The sequence below is a fragment of the Boleophthalmus pectinirostris genome, unplaced genomic scaffold (assembly GCF_026225935.1).
Source record: "Boleophthalmus pectinirostris isolate CB_2022bp ecotype Guang Dong unplaced genomic scaffold, ASM2622593v1 HiC_scaffold_22, whole genome shotgun sequence".
In the NCBI taxonomy this organism is placed as follows: domain Eukaryota; kingdom Metazoa; phylum Chordata; class Actinopteri; order Gobiiformes; family Gobiidae; genus Boleophthalmus; species Boleophthalmus pectinirostris.
In genome coordinates, this window is record NW_026571190.1 from 14,981,452 (window position 1) to 15,009,053 (window position 27,602).

At 37.1% G+C, this 27,602-nt stretch overlaps 1 protein-coding gene across 1 annotated transcript in view; it reads right to left on the minus strand.

The window, feature by feature from the left end:
- Nucleotides 1-1,787: 1,787 nt before the first annotated feature.
- Nucleotides 1,788-27,602, minus strand: part of sorcs3a (sortilin related VPS10 domain containing receptor 3a) — a 379,316-nt gene continuing 353,501 nt past the window's right edge. Inside the window, exons 21-27 of the mRNA XM_020926320.2 lie at nucleotides 27,003-27,126; nucleotides 23,420-23,532; nucleotides 14,655-14,786; nucleotides 14,005-14,104; nucleotides 7,649-7,754; nucleotides 6,470-6,627; nucleotides 1,788-1,846 (exon numbers count right to left, since the gene is read on the minus strand). Coding sequence (XP_020781979.1) covers nucleotides 1,788-1,846; nucleotides 6,470-6,627; nucleotides 7,649-7,754; nucleotides 14,005-14,104; nucleotides 14,655-14,786; nucleotides 23,420-23,532; nucleotides 27,003-27,126 — 792 coding nt within the window. The remainder of the gene's footprint in view (nucleotides 1,847-6,469; nucleotides 6,628-7,648; nucleotides 7,755-14,004; nucleotides 14,105-14,654; nucleotides 14,787-23,419; nucleotides 23,533-27,002; nucleotides 27,127-27,602) is intronic.

Below are 27,602 nucleotides of genomic sequence, written 5' to 3' on the forward strand. Positions count from 1 at the left end.
AATATGTTAGCCAGGCTGGTGCCACCTAGTACCTCCGCTCAATTTCATTTCTCTCCAGCAACTAGTTCAGGAATCAGAATACACTAAATGGTTCGCAAAACCCCCAGAAGTGCGAGTTCAGGCACCAGCCAATCAGCGAAGAGCTATACATTCTGTGTTGGCAACGATTCTCGAGATTGAGGATTTAAAGCCGCAACAAAGAAAATATTCGGTGAATTTTATCAAGGGGAAAGACGTTATTGTTCTTCTTCGTACGGGATTTGGGAAAACCTTAATATACCAGTTAGTCCCATTAGTGGCGCCTTACATACGTCACGACCAAATAGCAGTGACTGGTTAAATTAAAACATGTACCCGCCTATCACTGAGCGAATGAATTTTGACGCTGAAAGATCAGACGGTTTCTACGAAGTATCACAAATTAAGAAAATAAAACTGGGCGTTGATTTTACTGAAGAATTAGAAGAAGAAGAAGGTTAGAAGTTCTGAAAAGTCAATTGTGCATAACAGGTCTGCTTTATTAGAAAACCAGCTACTTATTTTTTACATATTTTGACCAAATGATGTGCTGTATAATGCTAGAGTCTAATATTGCACTTTTTCCAGACGCTCAAAGTCGCTTTACGATAGTTACATTATTCATTCGCTCCGTACTCGATGGTGGTAAGCCATTGTGGCCACAGCTGCTCTGGGAATCGACTGACATGCAAGGCTGCCATTGTGTGCCATCTGCCCCTCTGACCACCACTAATCATTCACTCACTCGCACAGATCGGGACAGTTTGTATTCCCCAGTGGTGTCCCATCCAAGTTCTGACCAGGCACAACCTTGCTGAACTTCAGAGCTCAGATGAGATTGGACATTGTCACAATCAGATATTCCCAGAGAAACACACTCCAGACCATAAACCAATCTTGTGATCTGGAGATTGTTTTCTTTGTGCAAACCCCCTTCAGCATTATAGGAAAAACATCTGGACAATCATGTATAATTAGATTGTATTAAATTCTTGCTTGATTGTACCATGTTTTTGCTCACTGCTTATATCACATACAACCTTACTTGAAAACCAAACAAGCTCTTCAGGCTAAAATTTCTACTGGACATACATCACAAGTGGACATTAGAAAAAAAACAAAAAAAACAAAAAACGACAAAATCATGATGAAATTGTTTTCCAGATGATGCTTAAAAAAGAACTATTTACAACACTTGTATCTACAACAGCACATAAATTATGTTCTCCATAAGAACATGCACAAGTCAAGAACCTTATCAAAACATCAGATTTCTTTAAGCAATGTCGGACTCTGTAACACATCTTTTGCTGTAGACTACGAGCATGTAGAAAGCGATATTATTTACATTAAACAGAACAGATGAGCGTATAATACATTTCATATATTCCCTGTTTGACTGGCGACGTTAAAGTCTATATATAGGCAGAAATGATTTTCAAAGCAAACTCTTAATCAATAAATGTACTCTTTATATAATTTGACAAAAAGATATCGCACTCTGCAAAGTAAAGTTTTAGCTTATACATCCACAAAACCCAGTAAGTTTTGCCAGTAACTTTACAATAATAATAATAATAATAATAATCTTGAGTATACATCGACGCCTCCTGCTGCCTGGATGTTGTAGGACAAGACATCCATGCAAGTCTGTAGAAATGAGGTCCCTTTAGAAAACTATTCACATCGGTGTGTTGAATTATAAAACAAAGTGAACCCTCCCGATGTGTCGTCCCATCTCTGTACAGGGGCCGTCCGAGCCTCCATGTTCACACACTGGTGCAGTTTGGGATCTCCCTTGTGCTCTCGCAGGCGTTGCCCACTCCCCCTGGACACAAACACAAGAAGGAGGGGGAGACGGTGAGTACACGAAGAAGACATGTTTTCAGTTAAGGCTGATTTCCTTTGGGTACATCATCTTGTTTTTGTGATTATATGATTATAGTATTATACTTAAATCCATACCACTTTATAATAACTACAGCTTTAAAGGTCCAATATTATGCAAAATGTAGTTTTAAGCCATGATAGAATATTGTTATCTCCTCAAAAATATACCTGGAGTTGTGTTTTGTGTGTTTTGTTTCATTCATGGCTTGAGTCCACCTTATGATGTCATTGAAGCGGTAGTTTTCAAGTAAACGGCACCATTTTACCTTTTGTTTGTAGATTGGTAATTCCAGATTTGAAATAATCCAAATGATTCTAGTGAAGATGGAGTTTAAAAAGACAAAGGAGCACTTCCTGTATTACCTCATGACATCACAAAGTGGAAGAGAGTGCGTTCTGTTTGAGAGAAGAACTCAGTCTAAATGTGCAGGATTTGTGTGTTTAACATTTCTGAATAAAACTAAACTTTAATAAAGCAAGGACAGACATTTCATAATTAACAAATCGTTGAATGATTCAGGATTTGTTTCTACTTAATTAAGGGGTTAGAAGTCAGGGTTTGGGAATTAATGAAGGACTAAGCATGAAGCATTCTTAATGAAATATTACTTCAGAATTATCTTTGTTCCTGCTCTATTAAAGTAATTAAAGAACACATATGCAAAATTGACTTGTAGGGCCTTTAAACATGTTATAACGTTATTCTCTCTTCAAAAACATAACTATAAGTAATGTTTATGTGTTTAAGTAATCTTCTATAAAAAGACCTTTGCCTCTAAGCCTAGAGCAACATATTGTATGAGAGGGATAGTCACAGACAGATGTTTCCACATGGTTCTCCTCCAACATCTGTAATTGGGTTTACCTTATAGTTTTGATTAAACAAAATACCTTTTACAATTATAGGCAACATAATTCAGCTCAATGTTTTTATTTTATTTTCCAGAAATAGCTGCTTTTAAAACACTGTATGAAGCAGACACTATATTTAGCATTGTTTGTGCCTCTTCATTCGTTAGTATGGCAGCCCATTATTGAGAAGGACATTTTTCCCCTGAAGTTTTCAGAAAACTTTCAGCAAATTTAAATCAACTTGTCAAACTTTTGTGAAATTAAAGTTTGATGCCTTTGTGCCTTATTTATGTTACAAACTGAAATGCAGTGCATGTTTTGAATGAGTGAGCAGAATCAATTCTCAAATGAATGTCTAGACCTGGGCTTGTTTTGTGCAGAACTAAAGAACAGTGTTTTCATTGCAGCTGCAGATAAGAACCAGGCTCACATTTAGGTATAAATGGAGTTTACCTAAAGCAATTAACTAATTAATTAGCTTAATTACCAATTATGCATTTTCTTTGTCACAATAGTGAACCCCCTGAACAGCATGCAATTTAAGGAAACACTGAGATTTGCTTGGTAAAGTTCATCTAAAATGAGCAGGAACTGGATCTAGGTCTTCATGGAAATCAGAATGCTGTGTATTGGCTAAAGTGCACTACAAACTGACTTTGCAACAACAACTAAATCAAACCAGCATGCCTACTCTGAAAACTTCAAATTAGTAAACTAAAAAAGTACAAAGTAACAAAAAAAAGTGTCATTTTATGCGTTAGAGACTTGTTTGCCAGCACCAGTCATCTCATGTGTAGTTTGAGCTAAACCTGTTATTTATGGTCAGATTAAGTCAAAACAAAACTCAGATTAAAGTCTTATCAGCCTCAGGCAGAGCAGAGCCTACAGTTAGCATCACACCCCCATGGAATGTTGAAGACATCAGCTGCAAAGTATCAATCTGCATGATTATTATTAGCACTGTTATCCTGTAGATGGCATGTCACCTGCAAATTAAAACCATACTTTGGAACATTCTCTGACGCTGGAATAGACTGTGGAAGATTATGGAACAATATTTATGTTACCTGACCAGCCAGAACCACACGCTTTCACAAAACTTTACAAAGACGAGTGGATCTGGAGCTGTGTCTTTTCTCCCCGATTTCAAAGAGTGTGATTGACAGGCGGATTAACCAATCAGAGAGACACATGGCTTTTTCACCATAAAAATAAACAAGGCTGCTTATAGGTAAAAAGGGAGAAAAAACAACAAAACGAAAAGGAAAGAGAAAACAGAATCAACAATTGAAGCACCACAGTCTTATTAATCTCAGGTAAAAGAAGTTATATGTTTTTGCTACTTGTTTAGAATGTATTATTACCATTTCCTCTTTGTTATTATATTATATTGTGATGTTTGAGCTACTGTGTCCAAACAATTTCTTTTGTGCATCAATAAAGTTTGTCTAAGTCTAAGTTCTGAAAGTTACACACATTTTCGAGCATAAAGACACAAAGAAAAAACAAACAAACCAAAAAACACACACATTTCACCTATTTTTGATCTAAAAAGTAACACACTGTAGATTTAGATAAAGGTCAAATCTTATGGTATAAATTCTGAGCTCGTCTCAAACTGGCACCTGTCAAAGCTGACCTTGTTTCTTTTTGTGACCAGAGTCCAGAGATTCTGTCCGTCCTCCTTTGGCCCGCTGACTGCTGAGACTGCACACTCAGTCTCTTAGTTTCATTCATTATTCATTGTTCCCAGTCTTTAGTACAATCTATTCTTCTACTGTTTAAAGCCTTCAGGACCCTCGCTGCAGCTCCCTCTTTGCCCATTAATTAAAAATGCTAAACAGATAATAAGTTGCCGATTTCCTTTGGTAAACAATAATTCTGATTCAATGGCTTGGAAGAATGCCTGAGGGGGATGAAAAGGCCCACTTAGTTTAATATGGTGTTTATTTATGAAAAGCTCCATGTTTATAAATGAGCAAAAATCCATTGTTGAGTGCAAGTGTTTAAAGTATTTGGTATTATATTGTATCTAGGGAGTGGTGATGTTGTGTTTTGGTGATATAAAAATGTGTTTCATTAGCTTTTTCCTTTATGAGGTTGCCTGTAAAGGGACAGTATTTTTAAAGTATATTATTTATAGTTGTATATTTATATTTATTTATTCATATGTATTTTAATGTGTTTATGTTTTATTGATTTGTTCTGTAAGTTTTGTCTTTGTGGCAGCTTTATTTCTGTATTCAGATTCTGGCTGAACTTATCCTGAACACGTTTTTCTCTTCCGGATAGACTAACCCAGACATGAACGGGATAAATGGTACAACAAAACCGTTTTGTTAACCCTAGTTTTCTTTGTGGAGCTGTGCATAGAACAGATTTGAATAATTCTATCATTTTGACTTAATTTAGTTAGATTATAATGGTAGCAAATATAACAAGTTGAAAATTAGAAGTAGTTTCTATTTAGAAGCACAATTTACAAATAAGAAACTTTTTTTTTTTTCGGATAGTAGAGATTGTTCAGTAGAGATTGGGAATTCAAATTTTTTTTATCATTTCTGAGGAGTTTTGCTCGAAAACAGGAATTGGAAACATGGAATTCCCTATAGTGTAATGTCACCATTTCCAAAAGGGAAGTAAAATGTTCAACCTAGAAAAAATAATCATATGTCATATCCACCTTAATGTGAAAAATCATTATTAAAGAGATGACTCTCATAGGCTAACACTCTGTTTCCCAAAGACAAAGGCAGTGGGTTAGGTGGGTCGCAAGAGATTTATTTTTTGGGTCGTCTTGTCACGATCTACATGTAGGTCTGCAATATACAATTCTGACACATGTTGAAATGTTAAGACATGTTTTGTATAATTTCTGATGTTTTTGTAATTATTTTATTGTCTATTTTGTTCTAGTATTGCTGGTTCAGTTGAATGTTGAAAAGAAAAACAAATGGGCTACATTAAAAATCCAAACAGGCGACTTATGGATCCTTTTATTGCTGATTCAATTACTGTTTATTGTTGTTCAGAGAGACACGATCACTCAGTCAACAATAAAATAGCATCATTAATGTTCAATAACGGTCAAATCCACCTTAATTTTGTGATTTACAAATAATGTCTACTGACTCTATTGCAAAGGTTTGTGATTTTTGAAATATGGGTTCACTGAAAAAAAAGTTTGGGAAACACTGGGCTAACCTGAAACCTACATGAACGTTTTCAAAAGTTAAATTCTGATACATGGTCACTTTCTCCCTTTTTAAAGGAAGCATTTGTGGACAGTACAAAATACACATTAAAGCTGCTGTACCAGATTTTTTTTTTTGTCTTAAAAACTGCAAAAAGCAAAACAAAACTAGTTCATTTTAAACAGTTTGCAGTGATCCAAAATTAATCCTCACTGACCTTATGAATTCAGAGCATCCAAATTATTCACTTTCCACAACTTTGAGAATCCAGAGTAAAGTTTTGTCATCACAGTAAAGCTCACAACAACTAGCATGCGAACTGCACACTTGGTTCTGGTTGTCTGACTTTCTAATTTGATGCAGACAGTAGGACCTGTGTTGACCCCAAGAGCTGCTTATTCAATATTTATACACATTTTGCTTAAATACATGGATATAAATCGGATACAAGCCTATTCTAAACTGTAACATATATCTCACTTTTCCCATCTCGTAGTTCATTCTGTGTGACTTACGTTTGACCCTAGCGTCGAGCTCCTTCTCCATGCGCTCTTTGGACGTGGTGAACTCACTGAGGGTGATTTTGGGCGTGCTGTCCTGCCCCACCGAGCCGATCATCTCCTGCTCCTTCTCCTGGTTCACCTCGGCGTAGATGTTGATCCAGGGGATTTTTCTGAGCGCGCACAGAGAAACAACAAAGTCAAAGGTACGTTAAAAGAGAGAGAAAAGGGGTATTTGACACATGAAAAAGTTTGATTAAGTGCTCAGACTTTTCATCATGAAGATCTTTGGATTTTTGGTTCAGAATTGTTTTCCCACTGTTCTGATTCTAAAGAAAATGTGAAGTTGAGTAAAACACACAACTCTACAAAGGAATAAATGCTTAAATGCTTATAATTTATTTCGTTCTTTTTTTTTCAGTTTGTGTTTTTTATGGTACTGAAAAACATCTTTATTGTGGGTGGGCTTGCATCTTTACAAACCTGACTCATATTTCACCTGCTTTTTTCCACGGAAATGTTGTTTCTTTTTCTATAATCTTCCACAGTATCACATAAAAAAGTATCACCATAAGAAATGTTCTGAAATATGATTTTAACTTTATTTTTCCATGGCATGATGCAGGGGACGTGCAACTCCAGAAATTCACATACTATACCATTAAATTCTGAATACATTGAAGCATTTTACTACATATATCATCTAATTTGTATTTATAACGCCAAATTGACTTGCTCGTTTCGTTGTTGCTCCAATGTATCACTAATTACTATTCAACTGGTTATTAATAGCCCTGTTTTGTCAACTTGCAGACTTCCAGAAGAAATTGCTTCCCTTTAGATTAATGAGAAAAAGTCCATATCCATAATTAATGACAGCTTTCCCCATTTCTCCAACACTTTTCAAGAGAATCATTTTAAAGATGAATAATTCATTTAGCAAATAACAGTGTTGAGCAGCACAGCCAGCGCATATTAAGCATTTAATGGCCACTTTCTCTGCATTTTATCACTGCTGTATAGGAATGACGCAGGGAGGGTCTCAGGGGGTATATTTCAGATTACATTCGCAAAGAGAAAAGCACACATCACAAGTGTAATTGATTTGTCCAGACTGCGCACATCTGCTGGCATCAATAATGAATGGTATGGTAATAGTAATATGGTTTGGTAATAGAGAGTGCATGGGCCTACCTCTTAAACTTGTAGATGAGGAAAACGGCTAAACCCAAAAACACCACGGAGAGGAGCATGAGCATCGCTGAGCTGCTGTGACGAGGACTGGAGTCCACCAATGGAGCTGCAACAGAGACACTACAATGTTAGAGATGATACAGGTTTTCAACTGCGATGAGGCTGCAGAGTGGATCGGAGGAGGGAAACATATAAAAAGTTAAATAGAAAATGTCAATATTAACAAAATATAGTTGTAGAAAGGTTGTGTGTCTGCAACAGCTGAAAAACTAAACAAAAACAAAAGAAGAGAAGAAGTACAGAGCATAGAATGTATAAAGAAGTGGACTAAAGGAGTTCGACATTGTCCATGGTGTTCAGTTCCAGTCAAATGAAGCTCATCGAAGTTGGCAGTTATAGGAGCAAATTTGGAGCTCAGTTCGATATTAGGAATTCTGACCGAGATTATCATAACAACCAAACCAACCAAGGCCGCCGCACCACTGGTCTAGCAACGAGGTTGTCAATCAAACCTGTTGCTGAGGCTAGTAGGCGCAATTGCTGGGAAAAAAAAAAGCTGCCTGGTTGGTTATTAAAGTTGATATCTTGATTTATGGATTAAATTGTGAAATAAAAACTCCAGGATCATGCCGAGCAGGTTAATATGAAAATGTTCACAGCAAAATGACAAGCCGGACTTCCTATTTAGAACACAGTGATTAGAAGATTAGATATGTCCATTTATATAGTCTATGGTTTAGACATTACAGTGTATTAGTGATATTTGGTTTTTAGGGTTAAACTGGTATTTGTTTTGTTTTATATTTACCAGATTGAAGTCACATCCTAATTTCCCACTGTTGTCCTGCATTCAGCCAACAGACTCATCCATACACTTGTTTACTTCAGCACTGGTGTGTGGAGTGTCTTGCCCAAAGACATGACACTATGCACTGTCTGAGTGGGATTCAATCAGCAATCAGTGCTGGCCAACTTTGTGACCTGCTATTCCCAACAGTCTCCTATCCCAGTACTAACCAAACCCGACCCTTCTGAGCTTCTGAGATCAGAGAAGATTGGACATTCTCGAGGTCGTGGTAGTAAGGGGCAGAAAAATCATATTCACATTTTAAATTTGATATTCTGCTCTTGTTGAGTTAGCATTTCTTTTTTACATACTTTTGAATTGCCGCTGTTAAATGATTATGGTTAAGGTACACTTTATTGTCCCAGTAGGGAAATTTGTCCTCTGCAAAATGGAATATGGTGGGGCGTGTCATTGGCATTTTAAAAAGGCCAAATGAATCACCACCACCCAGAGTTCTTCTTATTTTTACTGCTTTAAAGAAATTGTCTTTATTTTTGCCATAATTGTATCTGCTTTTTGTAGGGCATGGCATTGAAGAGCACTTACATGAAGAAAGCATTTGTACTTTATGAAAACCGTTACAAAATGTTACTTCATAATTGAGACTAGGGGTGCACAATCCAGATTTTTCAGCTTTGTTATCTTTGCAATACGGTTTCTTCTAAGTTAATCCAATTGTATTATTAACTGTTATATATACTTCAAATGACTACAGACAGATTTGTATGAATAAAAGTTCAAACATTATGAGATGTTCTAGGCAAAAAATCAAACTGTAAATAGCCCCATTACTAGCCAGGCTGGCGCCACCTGGTGCCTCCACTCAATTTAATTTCTCTCCAGCAGCTAGGTCAGGAATCAAAATACACTAGACAATTCACAAAAACCCAGGAAGTGCAAGTTCGGGCACCAGCCAATCAGCAAAGAGCCACATAGTCTGTGTCAGCAACAATTCCCGAGATCGAGGATTTAAAGCCAGAACAAAGAGAATGTTTGCTGAATTTCATCAAGGGGAAAGGCGTTATTGCCCGTCTTCCTACGGGATTTGGGAAAAGCTTAATAAGCCAGTTAGTCCCATTAGCGGCGCATTACATATGTCTCGACCAAATAGCAGCAATTGGTTAAATGATAAAAAGTAACTTGCCTATCATTGAGCGAACGAATTCTGACGCTGCCAGGTCAGACGTTTTTTACAATGTGAAACAAAGTGAAACCGGCTGAGGAATCAAGCTACCCCATTAAATCCTTTAAAAAAAACTTGGCTTGTCCAAGAAAAGAGTGGAGGTAAAAGGCTGGAGACCAGGAGGTCTTATACCATAGTATAATTTCAAAAGTGAACATAGTATGATCTTTGAGTGTTCAAGCCCCTTGACTATGCTTCCAAAGGAGGAGGTTTATAAAGCAAGTGTGGTGAGACTATGACGGCACCAGTTAGACAGCAATGCTACAATTTAGGTAGTGGTATTCCAGTGGTACGCCGAGAGAAGATCATGGTGTAAATATAGCTTTTGTGAGTCAATGTTAAACTGAAAGACATACATGGAGGATAAATTACTTAAATTCTCTTACAAGTATCGACGCCAATATTCGATATCAGTATAAGTATCAGTGCATCCAGATGCATTATCAAATCATTTATTTATTGATTCACTGATATACTTACTGAGAGCATGTCAATATCATGGTTTTAAGTGACACACATACTGTACATAGTTTGGTCTTTACCTGTTTTAACACCTTTGTAAACTTTCTTTTCTCCAGAATTATTCTTGCTACAAAAATGCCTCCAAACATAAGCCCTCTTCATTATAAATACTGTAGACTTTATCTTTTACATCTGTCACTGTGGTAATGGATCCACAAATGAGATCCCTGTTTTCGAATATCACAAATGTCTAAAACTGAGCTACCGTGAAATTGTTTGTTTCTGTTTGGGAGACAGTGACAGCAGCAGGTAAATCTGAAATGGTTAATTGCACATTCATTTGAATAAGGTGAGGCTGAAAGAGAGAGGGGAATGCTTTAAAGGTGCACTATGTAACTTTTCTGGTGGAGAGTCTGCCACACGCCTGTCTTGTCGGGAAGGTTTTTGCTTTGCCGGGAAAGTTCCACAGTATGGCACTGAACTATCTCTATGGAGACAAGCACATGACACTACGAGACCTTGAATGCATGCTTCTCAAAGTAGATGGAAATATAGATACATTTAATGCTACACTGTGGCACATTTTGAACAAAACAAAACTCCCATCACTAGAAACATTACATTATATAGTGCACCTTAAAGCGTCAATATTATACCGTTTTCTGATCTATGTTATAGTGTTGTTTCCTCATGAAAAATATACCTGGAGTTCTTTCTATCTATCAATCTATCTAGTGTGCTCTTGTGGCAGAAAGAACACGATGAGAATAACAAGCTTCCCAGTAACATTCTTGAATCCAGCTGCAATTGTCTCATATAAATGCACTCTAGTTAACGTCACACCACATGAACATCCCCGGCAGCCTTCGACCTTATAACTCCTATACGTTTGCATATAGCTTCTGTCATTGCCATTGTATTTCCTCTCCACAGGCAGGAGACAGAGGCACGGTTGATTCTGACCTTTTCCGAGCAGCTTGAAGGCTTTTTAGACCTTTTCTCCGAGGTGAAACATAAAGAGGGATCCAGCTGAGTACACCTCCAATGTCATAGCACTAAAGCAGAACGTCACAGCTCTGCCGCCTGTTAATACCCCTCACTTTGAGCAACGGACAACCAAGAGTGGCCCCTGAGACACTACCGGCCAAATAAAACCAGTGGTGCGTGGATGCTAGTGTGCTCAGCCCGGTATAGAGATGAACAACTGTGGGAGATTGACTATAGAACTGTAAAACTATGGTGGAGCTGGTTGATAATGATTGGAGTATGCTTTTAAAGGTCCTGTATTACACAAAATTAACTACTGGGAGCTTGAAGTTGTGTTATAATGTTGTTACCTACTGAAAGACATACCTGAAGTTGTTTGTTTCATTCACACGTTTGAGTAATTCTTTATTATTAGGCTGCAAAGTCCCACATCCGCCTGTTAACCAGCAAATTTATCAAAATTAAACCCGCACCCGCCTGGACCTGTTAACTGACCTGCCTATGATAAATCACATACATATTAAAAGCTTTCTAACTGAAACATTTATCAGAATACTTACTGTAAAGTTACGACTTCAAGAATTATGGTTACGCTTTCTATGTACACGCCATGGACAGAACAGGACTAACCTAGGACTGATTCCAGGACTGAACCAGGAGTACTAATCTAGGACTGAACTAGGACCAACCAGGACTAAACCAGGACTAAACCAGAACTGAACCCGGATTCACTGTGAGGATGGGCTCGGAGGTGCACCAGCGTAGACTGTCGGGTGGCTGCTGGCGAAAGGACTGACGCAGAGCTCCATGGACGTAAGCGCAGCCGTTGCCTGATGGCTCTTTGCGGACACCCTGCTCCACGGGCTCAGGGCTCTGTCTCTCTTAAGCCCAAGATTAGTCCTGGTTTATACATGGTTTAGTCCTGATTTAGACCTGATTTAGTCCTGGTTTAGTCCTGACCCGCACGTTCTGTAATCAATACCCGGCCGTAAAATTCCAGAATGTTAAAACCTGCCCGTTTCAGCAGCTATTTTCCCGTACCCGACGAATACCTGCGGGTACCTGACCCGGTGCAGGACTTTGTTATGATGTAATGCCTACATCTCCAAAGCTCAAGATGCTCTATTCCACCTTGTGATGTCATGAAGTAGTGAAGTCGTTTTTTAAGTTAACAACTACCTTTTAATGTTTTCTGTTTAGGAGAACCCTAAAATGCAGGGTTTCTGTGTTAAACGTGTGTGAGTGAAGCAAAACTCCAAATATGTTTTTGATGAGGAAACAACAGTGTAAAATAGATCAGAATATAGGCCCTTTATGTGTGAAGTGTGCATATTCTCCCTGTGTGTGTGGTTACCTACTGTATATAACTCTAAAACTTGTGAATAGGGTTAAGGGTTAGCAACAGCACAGGATGAAACTGAAATGAAAAGGCAATTTAGTTTTATACCATTTCCCCTGTTTACACATTAAAATAGCAGAAAAGATGCTGCAGAGTGGCCTAAGGGTTAGGTCTAAGAACATACACAGCGCAATATGCTTCCCGGTTCTTATGATTTTCTAATTGTGACTAAATTCTGTGGGATAATACCTGTTGTAAATATAAATTATAGTTTTACACCAATCAAGAAGCAGCATGAGGAAAAGTAAGTGAATAAGTTGTAAATTACAGACAGTAGAGAGTCTTAAAATATTTTGATGACTATAGAGAATTCTACCCAAATGTTCGGCACATTACTTACTTATAAATTTGTCAGACAATCATTTCTGTGTAGATAAGAGAAGTTTTAGCCCACTGTATCATGTAGTTGCTAGGTAACAGGTCACTAATTTCAGAAACTAAAATTAAAAAACTAAAAATCTAAATCTCAAATATAATGATCTTAACTGTGTTTTGGCCAGATGTGTTGTATAACCTGTCAAAGGGACTTTAACTCTTTTTCTTCCTCCCACAGGCCTGAAAGTGTAGAATTTTTTCTCAAGGTCTAAGTACGGAAGCCGAGAGATGTCACAACAAACCAAACGCAAATGTGACAACACAAATGTGACAACACAACAAAAAGCCACAACGGAAATGACCGCGGGACTCTATTTTAATGCAAACGCCACAACAAATACAAACGCCACAACACAAATGCAAATGCCGCAACACATTAAAAAGCCACAACACATTAAAAAGCCACAACACATTAAAAAGCCACACGGACTCGTGAAAAGTAAAGGAACGGAGAAGTTGGAAACGTAAGTAAAAGTAATTTATTGTTTTATCATTATTCGTTTCACGTTGTAGTTCTTTTTCTTCACTTGCCGCTTGATCGGTCCGTCGGAAAATACAGTCCCGCGGTCACTTCTGTTGTGGCTTTTTAATGTGTTGTGGCTTTTTAATGTGTTGCGGCATTTGCGTTTGTGTTGTGGCGTTTGTATTTGTTGCGGCATTTGCATTAAAATAGAGTCCCGCGGTCATTTCCGTTGTGGCTTTTTTGGTGTGTTGTGTTTTTTTTTTTGGTGTGTTGTGTTTTTTTTTTTGGTGTGTTGTGGCTTTTTGTTGTGTTGTCGCATTTGTATTTGTTGCGGCGTTTGCGTTTGTTGTGACCCCTCTCGGCTTCCGTATCTAAGTAATCAATGTCATTATCCTGAGCTTGTGACTCTAAAAGAAACAAACATGAAAGATTCCAAGTAGTCCCACTTAAAACCACTCCTGCCCCTTATTTTTCGGTGCCTATAGAGAGAAAGGAATTATAATTGGTATGGAAAATACTTGTCAGAAATTCTTCTCTGGTGCTTTATTATGGAGAATTCAAAATGCCATGGTGTTATTTGAATATATGAGAAATGAAAGCTTGTGTTGACAGCTTATATGGTAAACAGAAGAAGTCTTACCTAGTGTTAGCTGTGTGTTGTAAACAATAACCCTGACCCCTGGCTTCAGTTCAAACTCCACCAAGTTCTGGTTCAGAGCGCTCACGATGATGTCTGACGCCTGTTCAAAAGAGAAGAAGAATTATATTTAAAGATAGATGGTGATATGATTTGGGAACTTTTCAGGTCCAATCCAAAGTGTATCTTCCCAGTTTTTTTTGTTTTTTTTTTGTTCTGATACCGGTACTCCAAGGGTTTAAAGGCGTCAAAGTAAAAAATGTGAAAACCAGAAGTAGTTCATTTTAAATGCTTTGCAGTGGTCCAAAATTATTCCTCACTAACCTTATGCATTCCAAGCATCCTATTTATTCAGCACGATGACCTTATGAGAGCTTTTCAAAACTTTCAGAGCACTGCTGCACTTAGTTCTAGCAAAATATGAGAACAGATATATATTTTTTTCTTTTTTCTATATATAACCATTTCATGTTTGTAAACCAAATTAGTTCCCTAATTCAGTGTGTGTGTGTATGTGCGTTTGTTTTGTTTTTCCAAGTCTCTCTGGTTACCTCTTGCACCTCAAACCACACCTGGCTTGCTAAACAGTTAGATCATTTACAATGGGAATACAAATACAAGAATTACCCAATTAATAACCACAGCGTTCCCACCTTTTCTAGTTGCTCCTCAGTTTTCTTGCGTGTTTCTGATTGGTTCTTGCGCGGCAGTAAGAATAGCTCTGCTGCAGTTGGGACCCCTGGGAACACGGCCACCAAGAGCTGCTCCTCTGGGAAGTCCGAGACCTGGAACAGACCGGAAATAAAACTCATAAGTCAAGTACCACGGACAGATCATTATCACGATATGCTCTCTTTGTCAAAGCATACTGGATCACCATAATTCAACCAGGAGAGACCGTTACAGGCAGAGACAAAGGAGGGAAGTTACATTTACTCAAGTGCTTTAATTGAGTATAGTTTTCAAACACATGGAAATGTTTCTTTCATAATATTATTAGGGTTAGGGTTATTAAAGGTGCTATATTACACAAAACTGACTGTTTCACTTTGTGATGTCATGGAGCGGTAGTTTAGTTCAGTAGAGATTGGCAAATCCAGATCTGAATCTATCAGCATGACCTTAGTAAAGGTGTATGGAGTTGAAAAACACAGTGGAGCACTTCCTGTACTACCACATGACATCACAAGGTGCTTTCTGTTTTAACATTTTCTATTTCTGTTTGTTAGAAGAGCAATGTTCCCTCAGAATTGGCTCCAAGTTGTATTTTAATTGGCTCATGGATGCTTGAGTAGTCCGGTATTGTTAGAAGCTTGACTGCTCTGAGAATCTCAGTTCTCACCTATCCCCGCCCACAGCTCTGTGCTAACTTGCAGGGCAGACATGTTGGGTTAAAAACTGTCAAGCAGTCTGTTGTTAACAATAACATTATGTAAATGAAAATCTATGGCATAGTATGGAGGAATTTTCTCTATAAGAGGCAGTTCGGCAGGAAGCCAATGATCCAATTTCTATTAGGCCTAGCCAATTTAGATCAGTAAAGTCTATTCAGCCAGGATACTCCTGCTGAGATTAAGAATCTCTTTTTCAGAGGAGCCCAGGCCCCAGTGGGGACCCTATGTTTGTGGAGGTGGAGAATGCATAAAAACTCCACGCAGAAAATGGGAATTAGTATTCAATTTGTATAAAAACTGGCAGACTAGCAGGTGATGCCATCATTCCAAATTAGTCCACTGTACATTAATATTGCAAGATTTATTATTTTGCTATAATACATAATTCAGGAAAAGCAATAACATGGAGACCAGCGGGTGGCCAACCTTCCAACAGAAAAGTAAAGGTATAATATAGTGCATAATATAAACTGAAAAAGAAAAAAAAAAAAAAAAAAAAAAAAAAAACATGCCAAGCACTTGAATAAAACACAGTTCACAATTATGAAACGAAAATACTTTTTTTTTTAGATTTGACAAAATCTCAGAATAATTTAAATCACTGTTTTTTCAAAGTTATCTAAAAGCTCAACAAAAAATAAATTAATTCCCTAAAATTGTGCAATAGAAGTAGGTAGTAAAAGGTATTTGTGACATCCAGACTGCAAACTATGTTACTCTATTCACCGAGCAGAGAAACAATTTAAGCTTGTGGCTTTCATTGCATTTCCAAACGCTGAGCCACTCTGAACGCTACAGCACATTTTACCACATAAGCTCTATAAACCATTCAGTGATTTTATAAAGAGCCAGTGCAGTGGTCATCTCTCTATTTCAGCTGCTGTTGTTCAGTCCAGACTCATAAAACAGTGTGCACCAGTTTACAGTGAAAATGAGCAAAACAAGGGAAGAAGATGGCAAGGGGAGTAGGTCCAGAGCAAAACAATACATCAACCGAATCAACATAAAGACATGATAAATAAGTTACAATGAATCATTAGTGTTAAATGAGTGGATTGCTGTGTTTTCTGCAGCTATTGATCTATTGAACAATGACATGACTACCAGTCAAATGTTTGGACACACTTTTTTCAATTATGTTTCTTCTTTATTTCCATGATTATATACTTTGTAGATTCTCACTGAAGGCATCAAAACTAATGGACACATATGGAATGTAATAAACAAAAAATAAACTCAAAATTGCCCCAAATTTGTTTTCTTGACCCTGGCAAAGCAAAGCTGTGAAGTGAAAACCATTTCATGTGAATTCATCAAGCAGCTCTTTGAGAGAAGCCCAAGGGTTTGCGTCACGGCTGAAGTTAAGAGTACCTGAGGATAATTCCATATATCTTGCTTCATATATTTGATGTCTTCTTTGTGTATAAAATGTAGAAAGCAGTAAAGTTAAAGAAAAAATACACTGTAAAAGAAGGTGTGTCCAAACCTTTGACAGGTAGTGTACTTTATCAAATTAAACCAACACTAAGTAACTTTCTGCAGGTGGCATGTTACTTGCATGATTCCACGGAAACAAAGTTAAAACCATGGAAACAAGCAGGAGGAGGCCCTTTTTGAGGCCAAATAAGAGTTAGGTTTATGGATACACAAGCCCGCTCAAGGTGCGTTTTTTTTTTTTTTTTTCAGTCCAATAAAACAAACAAAATGAAAAAATAAACAAATAAATAAAAAATATAATGGCTGAAATGTTACATGGTGGGGCTTTATTCTTCATATTCATTTTTACATGAAGTTTCAGCATTTAGAGTACAACTATTGTTATTATGATAGCTTGGGTCAAGTTTGAGTATGTGTGACTTGATCATTTGATTTCTACTTTTGGAAAATATCTTTTAAAAAAGCAATAAGACTAACTGCTTCCTGTCTGTGAAGTGTATGGCTTATCCCTAAAATGCAGTAATGGTATAAAAGGCCATTATGAGTGAAATTTCAAATCCATACACAGCTACTTGAGAGTAAAATATCAACACTGCAGCTGGTTAATGGAGTGAATAAGACGGAGTTACGGTATTGCAGAAGCCCATTGAGAACTCCTCCATCATCCTTCACAAGTGCTTTTGTGCACAAACCAGAATGATGATGAACATTACATCTGAAAGGGAGGATGGACACAAGTGGGATAAGCGGTTTGATGGAGACAGATAACAATGGACTAAATCAGATGCTTAGAAAGAAGTAATGATAAAATGTATGAAATTAAACATAAAAGTCTGAAAATCAAAATGTGTTTGAAGCATTAGTAAGCTGAAAGGGCTGTTTGTTATAATGTTGTTTCCTCATTATGAGTTGTATTTGTTTTCATTCACACATGTTTAACAGACAAACCATATTTAGGTATAGTTTTCTCTCAGACAGAAAACAATCCACCTTGTGATGTCATGTACTAATGCAGGGAGTGTGTGTGTGTTTTTAAACTCCATACACCTTCACTAGAATCATTTGGATTCGGATTTCAGTTCTGAAATTGTCAATCTCTACTGAACTAAACGTAAAAGATAGCTGTTAACTTCAAAACTATCACTACATGACATCAAAAAGTGGAACAGAGCATTTTAAGCTTTGGAGCTGTAGAGAGACAAAAAAAAAAACAGGTTTTTATGTGTGAATGAAACAAAACACAATTCCAGGTATGTTTTTGATGAGGTAACAGCATTATAACATGCGCTAAAGCTCACAATAGTCAATGTTTTTAATTAAATAGGGTTAATTAGATCTAAAACACACTTTTCAGGCTCAAATCCATTATGTTATAAAGCTCATGATCACAAACTAAAGCTGAGTGTTAGCTGTGTATATGCATGAAAGAGTATTATAACTGATAATGTAAAAGGAATGAAAAAAAGGGGGGGAAAAATCATTTATATCAGTTAGTGAAAAACAAGTTAGACTCTATAAACCCATGGACAACCAAAATAAAAAAGGAGTTGTTGTTTTCTGTGGTGAATAGGCACAAAGGGTGAAGAGTGCACAGAGATGCCATGAAAATCCCACTTTGTCCCCCCGCAGAAGTGCAGCCGAGTTAAATGGACTCTGGCTTTAATTGTGTCCGGCCTCTTCTATCTCATCTGCTCTTTATGGAGGGGCTTTATCGTCCGGGAGCTGTTTACTGCACTGAGTCCATCACTTCTGGAACACAACCACAACCAAACCAGCAAAAACACTGATTTAAGGATTTGATGATCAAGATTAACTCTCCTATGCATAGAATGTTCCTTAGTATGACATTAAAGGGCCCACATTATGCTATTTTCTGATCTACATTGTAATGTTGTTTCCTCATCAAAACATACCTGGAGGTGTGTTTCATTCAATGTTTAACACACAAATCCTGTATATTTTAGACTGAGTTCTTCTCTCAAACAGAAAACATCCAGTTCCACTTTGTGATGTCATGTGGTGATGGTATTTTTAAACACCATGCAATTTCACTAGAATAATCTGGATGATTTCAGCCCTAGAATGACCAATATCTACTGAACAAAAGGTAAAAGGTAGATGTAAACATGAAAGCTGCTACTTCATGATGTCACAAGGTAGAACAGAGCATTTTGATCTTTTGGAGATTACTCAAAACATTACTCCAGGTATGTTTGTTTTTGATGAGGTAACAATATTGTAGCATGGTTTAGAGCTCACAAGAGTCAATTTTCATAATATAGGACTTTCATGCATGTGTCTTTGGTCTTATTTATCATTCTGTCTGTTCCCTGGGATTGTTAAAAGCCAGATCTAAGAAAAGGAGAGCCCACTTAAAGAATGCATGGTTTTTAAGTATTTCAAGTAGGGCTGTCAAATTATCACATTAATTGCGATGAATTAATTACAGTCATATTTAGCGCGTTATGTTTTTTAATCGCGTTAATCTTATTTTTAATCTCTAACTTTACTGTTTCTGTACGCGAGGTGCCTTATTATAAAATCTGTTTTATGTGTTATTAAGACACAGTCCCGCACTGTGCAGTCCTGCTCCGCTCGCTCCCACAACCAATTGTAATTTTCATTCCCGTTCTCGCCGCATTTGTGATAAACCTGCACACGTCTGATCTCTGAAAACATCGTGACACAGACACAAAACAGACTCACCTTCACCATCAACATCCTCTGTCACAGAAAGAACATCTATATTCCACTGAGTCGTGTCCTCTTAGTAGAAGCTGAACTGCATCAGCGCACAAGAGCATTTTTTTTTTCTCTCTCTCTGCTTAGTTTATGCAAATTAGCCATGCGGTTTTAAGTTTCGTTTCTGTGAGACTTGTGTAAAGTTGCATTAAACACATTCTAATGTCAAACGGGCTGATGTGGCTCTAGAGTGGTGATGGTTTATATGTTGTAAAGTTGAGTTTATTTATGCAGATTAATAATAGTAATAATGATGATACTTATATAAAAACATGAATGATAGTATGAAAATAATGTAATCATGAATTCAAATGAAAACACCTGAAGTTGAGGCTTTTCTCAGCTATTTTTAGGTGAGATTAATTAATTACAGATCATAATTAATTAATCTCTCTTTTTTTTTAATCACTTGACATCACTCATTTCAAGCAACAGAAGTGCTGTAATTTAATAAACAAAGGATACACAAAAGTTTGAATGTCATACTGTGGCATGTTAAAAGCAATAACATTTCCATACAAATAAATAATGGCAGATCTCTGAGGTAAAATGTAGTCCAACATTTTAAGTTACCGCACTGTTCCTTGAATATTAATGAAGAATGTTATGCACTATTTTGTCCAGCCTCCTCTGTCGTGAATAACATTTTCACATTTTTATAGATGTGCTTATCATTTCAGATGAGTTTGCTCTGAAATGGGATTCTTTTTCAAAAACACGCATGCACAACAGAGCAGCTCATGTCATCAAGTGTAACAGCTAGAGCCGTGAAACATTAAAGTCATGAAACCTGTAAAAAGCACGAGGTTAACACTAAACACAACCAACAGCATTCTTGCTTTTAAGAAAAACACAGAACTATTTGAAATCTTACACCATTTGAAGCCAGAGTCTCCTTGGTTCTCACTTTGAAGCCCACTCTTCACTAACGCTCTTCGCTATGTTTCGAGTGAGTGGAATCTAATACGTTTTAATGCTCAGCCGCTGCCAGCTCTTTGAAATGAAAGCACTGTGATTTCCTACAGCACTTGAAGCACACGGGCCTTTGGGAGAGAGCACAATAATCCTGCTAATTAATTTAAGGATCAAATTTACTGCCTCTGTCCAATGGGTTCAAGCATAAACAAAAGCGAGTGGGCTGTGGGCATCGACCGGATATAAATAACTTTACTGAAGACTGAAGAACTTGCATTTCATAAAGTAGCTAATGTGCTTATTAAGTAGTAAGGGAGTGTATAATAAGTTTTAAAACTATCTTAAAAAATGGGCAGAAAAAGCAGATGTAAAAAGAATGGATACTGACTTTTGGTTGTCAATATTTATCAATCCATTACAAGCTGATCAATTTACATGTCATGAAAAATATTTAGATTGTCAGGGTTAACAAAACAAACAAACAAACAAACAAAAAAAACCTTAAAGAACACAAGAAAACATATGAATATCAGTAGAAGAAAATCCTTTTAATGTTTTGATATCGCAGTTCAGATTAAATTATCGCCCATTATAGTGCTTCCCAAATCTTTGCACCAGTTTGCACCATTTAAATTGCTATTCTGTTGTTGTTATTACGATTCCTCTCGCAGCACTAAACACCACTGGAACAGACTCTCGGCACATCGCAAAGCACCGCTCTTGATATGAGCTGAGAATAGAGCAATGAGTGGCACTTCACAGAAAGGTGGGCCTCCTCCGCATCCCCCCCCCCCCCCCTCTCCAACCTCAAACACACACAGTTCTTACATTTTGGGGACATTACACTTCCTGGAGACTGATTCTAACCTAAACCAGAGCTGGATCTACATATTCACAGACTACGCAAATATATGAAGGGTACCGCCTTCCGAGTCCTGAGTTTTATCATTCTGTATGTCTGTCAATCTACATGTAGTTATGACAAAACCCTGATTTGCTCCTCTGTGTTTCTGACTGGTGAAATAGGTTTGTACAAGAAGACACACTACCTCCATCCCAGCCTCACTCACAAACACATCTCAGTAAGAGCACGAAGACAGCTTGATGTAAGTTTACCACATGTGTGTCTGTTGTGTTGTCTTTGCCTCATACCAAGAATTCAGCCACTTCAATCTGCAGCACTTACGCAAATGGAACACATTACAGTGCACCAGAAAACAGGAAGTAAGTCTATAATGTTCAGCATTTTCCTCTGGTTGATCATCAGAAAGGTTTTCTTGTCTATTTGTTGTGGCTTTAGCCTCTATAAATACTTTTGTGCATCACTCTACAGTGCATAGACTGTTTAAAAAAGTGGACTAAGTGAGTGTGAGCGTTCAGTGCCACTCAAATGATGCTCGCGATGCTAAGGGTTATAGGAGCGAATTTGGAGGATGTTATGAATACGACTTTTTTGACTGACCAGATAGTGAAAAAAATATCTGGATCATGTAGAGCGGGTTAATACAAACATTTTAAGACCAAAATGACGAGGCTCACTGCAGCAGTTACAGAGAGAGGAGCCACAGTATTCCAGTGTAAGTCAATGGGAGTCAGGGTTAGAAGGAGCCGGAAGAACTTGCTATTTGGAAGCTAACACGTTAGCTATGTCCCATTCCTATACGGTCTATGGGAGTGAAGGAAATAAACTTTTGGGAATTTCTTTTTGATATTTTATCTCTCAGTGTTCAAATAAATGTACCATTAGATTTATTGGCTGTTGATTTCTTTGTCAGTGGGCAAACCTACAAAATCAGCAAGAGATCAAATATTTATTTCCTCCACTGTATGTTTCATTACACATACATGTAGTGCAGCGTGTGCACATGATGAAGGTTGTGCGACATGTTGTGGAATGCGAAGAATCAATCGTTTGCAGTGAAGTGGTGACGGCCTCCAAACCACATTTGCTTATGGTCCCCTGAAGGTTAACTTGCATCTTAATTTATGTTAACTTTATCTGTGGTTTATGTGCATCTCTAGTATGTATGAGATGTTTTACTAAGGATGTCCCGTACTATACTATGGCAGTGAACATGTCTATCTCCATGGAGACACACAGTTCAGGTCATATCTGTGCAGTGAAGAGCCCATTTACATCAAGAATGTAAGCTATTCATGTATTTGGGCAACAAAAGAACTGTATGAACACAAGATAGATCAAGGTAATGTCATACACTTCATTCTTGGTAAAGCCATAACATCATCAGAAAAGTTACAAAGTGTCTAACATCGTGTCATTTATCTAATAATAAAGGATTTACTCGTCATGGAGGCCTGATTCTGGTCCTAAGGGAGGCAAATCCCTAATACGGATTTTAGTCTCCATACTGTAATAAATATCCACCCACACTCGCTACACTGCAAAAAGCGATATCTAGGTAAGTTAAAATGAATTAAATTAAGAACATTTTACTTTATTTATAGGTTCAACTTGACAAGTAAAATTATCTACCATTATCTTTTCTTAATTTAAGATACTTTAGATTTTCTTATCTTAAGTGTAGAGAGATGTCTTTTCATATTTTATGCACAAAAAGACTCGTTCCATTGGTAGAACATTTTACTTGTCAAGTGAAATTTACTGAAATCATGATAAAACTTTCTTAATCCAAGTCATCTTTACTTGGCTAAACTTGAGTTTTTGCAGTGTATGAGTAACTCAAGATACGTGCCACTTCGAAAAACCCAGGAAGCCATCTTGGTCTGGGTACAGGAGAAGCGGAGGCACCTGTCATCTGATGGATCGCACTGTCGCCCTAGGGTGCTCTCGAGACGCACCAGTGAGCAGCGAGTGGGGGCCAGTGGAGGTGATAGGGTTACGAGAAATAATTGAGACGAGGGTGAGAAATATGAGGTGGAAAAAGCCCAAAGGAAATGAAATGACTCACTTGGAGGAGAGACTTCTTAATTACTCTGCTGACGTCGTGCCGCCACTCAGGGATGTCCGGGTTGAACTCGTCCAGATTGGGTGAGAAAGATAAAAGTAGTGATTTGAAGAATTCTGTTGGAATAAAAGAGGAGAGTGGTGTTAATAAAGGTTTAATAGCTTTTCATCCCAGCTTTGAAAATATTATTTGGGTTGAAAAGTACCATCTTTGAATGATTTAAGGGCTAAGGAGAGTTTAAGTGCATATGACAGGTTTTCATGTTTTTTCTAGCTGTTTCTAGGTTTAGTGGAATAGCGCTACCAAGTAACATATTTCTCATAGTTTTACATCAGTAAAGTGGCAGTCTGTGGTGGAAAAAGTTAAGAAAAGGAATAACTATACTCATGTTGTTAAATTCCATCCAACATTTCTATTTCTATTTTTAAAACAAATTAATCATTTATTTGGCTTTTTCCAGTCTAGTCATAGCTATTGTTTAATTTAAATTAGCCCTTAACATTCTGGTTTGGTAGAGTTACCTTAAAACACATCTGCCAAATGTGTCCAAACAGAAAGTACAATTAACTAAAAACAATGAAAAGAGACAAGATTGTCACTCAAATCTTAAATATAATTAGTGAAGATAGAATAGTTTAGTGCTCATGAAAGATGAACAGGGGCCATATTAATAATAAAATCAGACCCAGATGATAGAATTATTATTATTTTCTGCCTGAAATGTACAATTGAAGGATCAAATACTTCCATTTTGGAAAAAAAGCTCAAAAGGTTTTCTTCTTTTTGCTACCCTTTTCTCGGTATTAGCAGTGAAAGTGATGATGAGTGGAATTTATTAAGAAGGAATGAAATCATATTTTGATTGCTAAAAGAGTAAACAGCAAGGATTTAATTACTTTTTAAATGGCACATATGTTGTTTTTGTTGTTTTTACAAATTAACTTTTCACGTCTAAACTGAGTCTGAATCTGAACAACCTCAGGTTATTTAAGGTGTGTTCACTTTCACACACATTATATTTAGAACAGAGCTGGGACTGAATCAGAACTAAACCTGGACTTGAACAGGGCTAAACAGAACTTAATACACTCATAGTTTTAAGTTTAAATCAGAACTAAAACTTAAGTAGCCATGTCAAGTTTAACAATGGAGTAAAAAAAAAATAAAAATACAAAACAATAAGTGTGTAAAATCCTTCGGTTGTCCAGGTAGAATCCATGGCAAAGGAGAAATTCAATTTGTCAATTGGACAAAAGTTGTTTTTTGGTCAAATATGTTTCACAGCTGAATTGAATTTCTCTCTTGCCTACAAATCAATAACTAAACATAGGTCTAGATGTCTAATCTCAATGTGAAAGTTTAAACTGTACCAACAAGAACCTAGGCCAGTATAATTTACATAACAGAAACTGTATTTGTTCTATAATGGGGAAAGTCCAGTGTTTCAACGGAAAGTACAAGAACAGCAGGATAATAGAAATATGCAATCAAACAAAAGATAAATAACTTACAATTTTTTAGCCATGTTAGAATGTTGTTGCCTCATACTTGTAATTGTGTTTTGTTCATTCACATTTCATTCATGTTCGAGTAAGCCTTTGTTATTAGTCTGTCTACATCTCCAAAACTAAAAATGCACTGTTCCACCTTGTGATGTCACGAAGTGGTAGTTTTCAAGTTAACAGCTACCTTTTACCTTTTGTTTAGGCGAGTTTTGAAATTCCAGAGTTGAAATTATCCAAATGATTCTAGCAAAGGCGTATGGAGTTTAAAAGCACAGTAAAGCACGTCTAGTATTACCACATGACATCACAAGGTGGAACAGTGTGTTGTCAAGAGATGAACGCAGAATAAATATGCAGAGTTTGTGTGTTAAACATGTGTGAAAGAAACAAAACACAACTCCAGGTACATTATTGATGAGGAAACAATATTATAACAGGGCTTGGCCAAAGATAATAAAATACAACACTGTTTCAAAGTCCAGCCCAGTACCAAAGTATAGGACTATCAAGAACAGTACAACATACAACTCAAACATGAACAAAATGAACACAAAACTCACTCCTACACCACATATTGAGAAGCCCAGTGTTAGCATATTGACACTTGGAGGTATAATCTAGACAAGGCTGTGCCACTGCCCCGCCATCTGTCTGAGCTCAGGTAGTTAACAGACGATGAGCTGCAGAAAAGAGGTGTCCCCCACGTCCCCTGCTCCGCTCGGGGCTAAAGATGCACTTCGCGATAATTAGAAAATGTCACAGTTTCACGCCATAACCATCCGCAGGTAATAAATCATCCCATTTCAGATGCGGGGCCACTTCATATCAAATGGAGGCATATTCTTCAGAGGGGAAAGTAATGGGAATGTTTGACTCAAGGAGGTGCAATTTATTTCACAAGGATTTCACCGAATGATGAGAGAATTCTGGACTATTTATGAGTGAAGCAGATGGGAGAATAAAAGGTTTTTGTCTATTGATAATGTGTGGGATAGATGTGTTTTAAAGTTGTGATAAAACTGCTACTTTTTTAGCTTGGGTAACTTTTTTCCTATTCTGTAAGAAGAATCTGAACTCTGGATGGGATTGACAGGTCAATTAATGTGTCACAAAAATGCAAAAGCCACCAAGGCAAACTTAAAGGTGTAGTGTGGAACTTTCCTACTACTTATTTATCTCACTATACTCTACTATAACTTTGCCCAGAATGTTCCACGGCATTTAAGTCATTTATCCTTTGCACTAATTCAATTACAAATGATTTTTATTGCTCAGAAATACCTTACAAAGCATGAATTTGTAGTGTGAGTGGGCTCACTTCTCTACAGATGTGACCTGTACCTTGACCTGGTGGTGTCACATATTTGTCTTTATGTAGATAGATAAGTTTAATGCCATAATGTAGACCAGGGGTGTCAAACTCAAATTCACAGAGTTAAAAACTGGGACTAAGTCATGGGTCAAACTAAATATTTATTGAAAATGTTTTCTCTTCTTTCGAGTTATGTAATGTTAAACCTTTTGTTATTAAAATAAATGTTTAATAATAGTTTTGCATAAACACTGAATCCAGAACAAGCGTAATATAAAATAATAATATTTTAAATAAATAATGTCTCTATAGTCTGTATCTCTATCTGGCGGGCCAGCTCTAATACATATTTGATATAATCTCGCAGGCCAAATGTAATTATATTGTGGCCCAAATTTGGCCCCCAGGCCGGAGTTTGACATGTCTGATGTAGAAAATCAGATGGCGGGCACTCCATCAGAAAACTTACACAGTGCACTTTAAAGTTCATTCTGCCTACTAAAAAAAACTGTCTCCATGGAGATCCATATTTTTAATGTCATACTGTGGAACATTCTAGTCAACGCTATAACATCTTGAGACAATTGTGTTATCATGTTATCTATTGCTGCTTGACCTGGAAGTTTTCAAATATATACAGTATTTCATTCTATTCTGTTGTACAAGAATGTGGCATACTCTTCACCATAAAAGTCACACACTGAACTTTAACATTTGACGTACTTTATGACAATGCTATGAGCAATATTTCACAGTAGACTTCACTGACCTTTGACAGCGATGGTCCTGGTGTCCTGCAGTATGGAGCTCCCCACAGCCACCTGCACTGTCACACTGTGCATGCCCTCGGAGCTGAAGGTGTGTGAGATACTGCCATCCAGAGAGATCACGGGCTGAACAACAACAAACAAAAGAATGTCACCGCATTATAACATCTCATGTGTTCACAGATACGAGTTAGACATGTAAAAAATAAACTCTGCTGCCTGTGTCTAACCGGGATGAACAATTATGAACTTCAACATAAGAATAAAAAGGCAAGTTTTTCACTCAGATCTTTAATTAAATTTTATTTTGTGTGAAAAGTTCAGTCAGACATCTCCATTTAGGAAAAAAAAAGGCTAAAAATGTGTTTGTTTTTTTTTTTCCTTTTTTTGTTACCCTTTTCTTGGTATTGGCAAATGAAGTGATTCTGAGTGGATTTTATCAACAGGGAAAGAAATAATATTTTGATCACACTAAAACACCTTTTGCTTTTGAAAACATTGCTATACAAAGAGCAAACAGCAGGCATTCAATTATGTTTTCACAAATAAACTGTAACATATTACTGTGACAAGAAAATAAAAGGACATGAAGGTCATGTCGT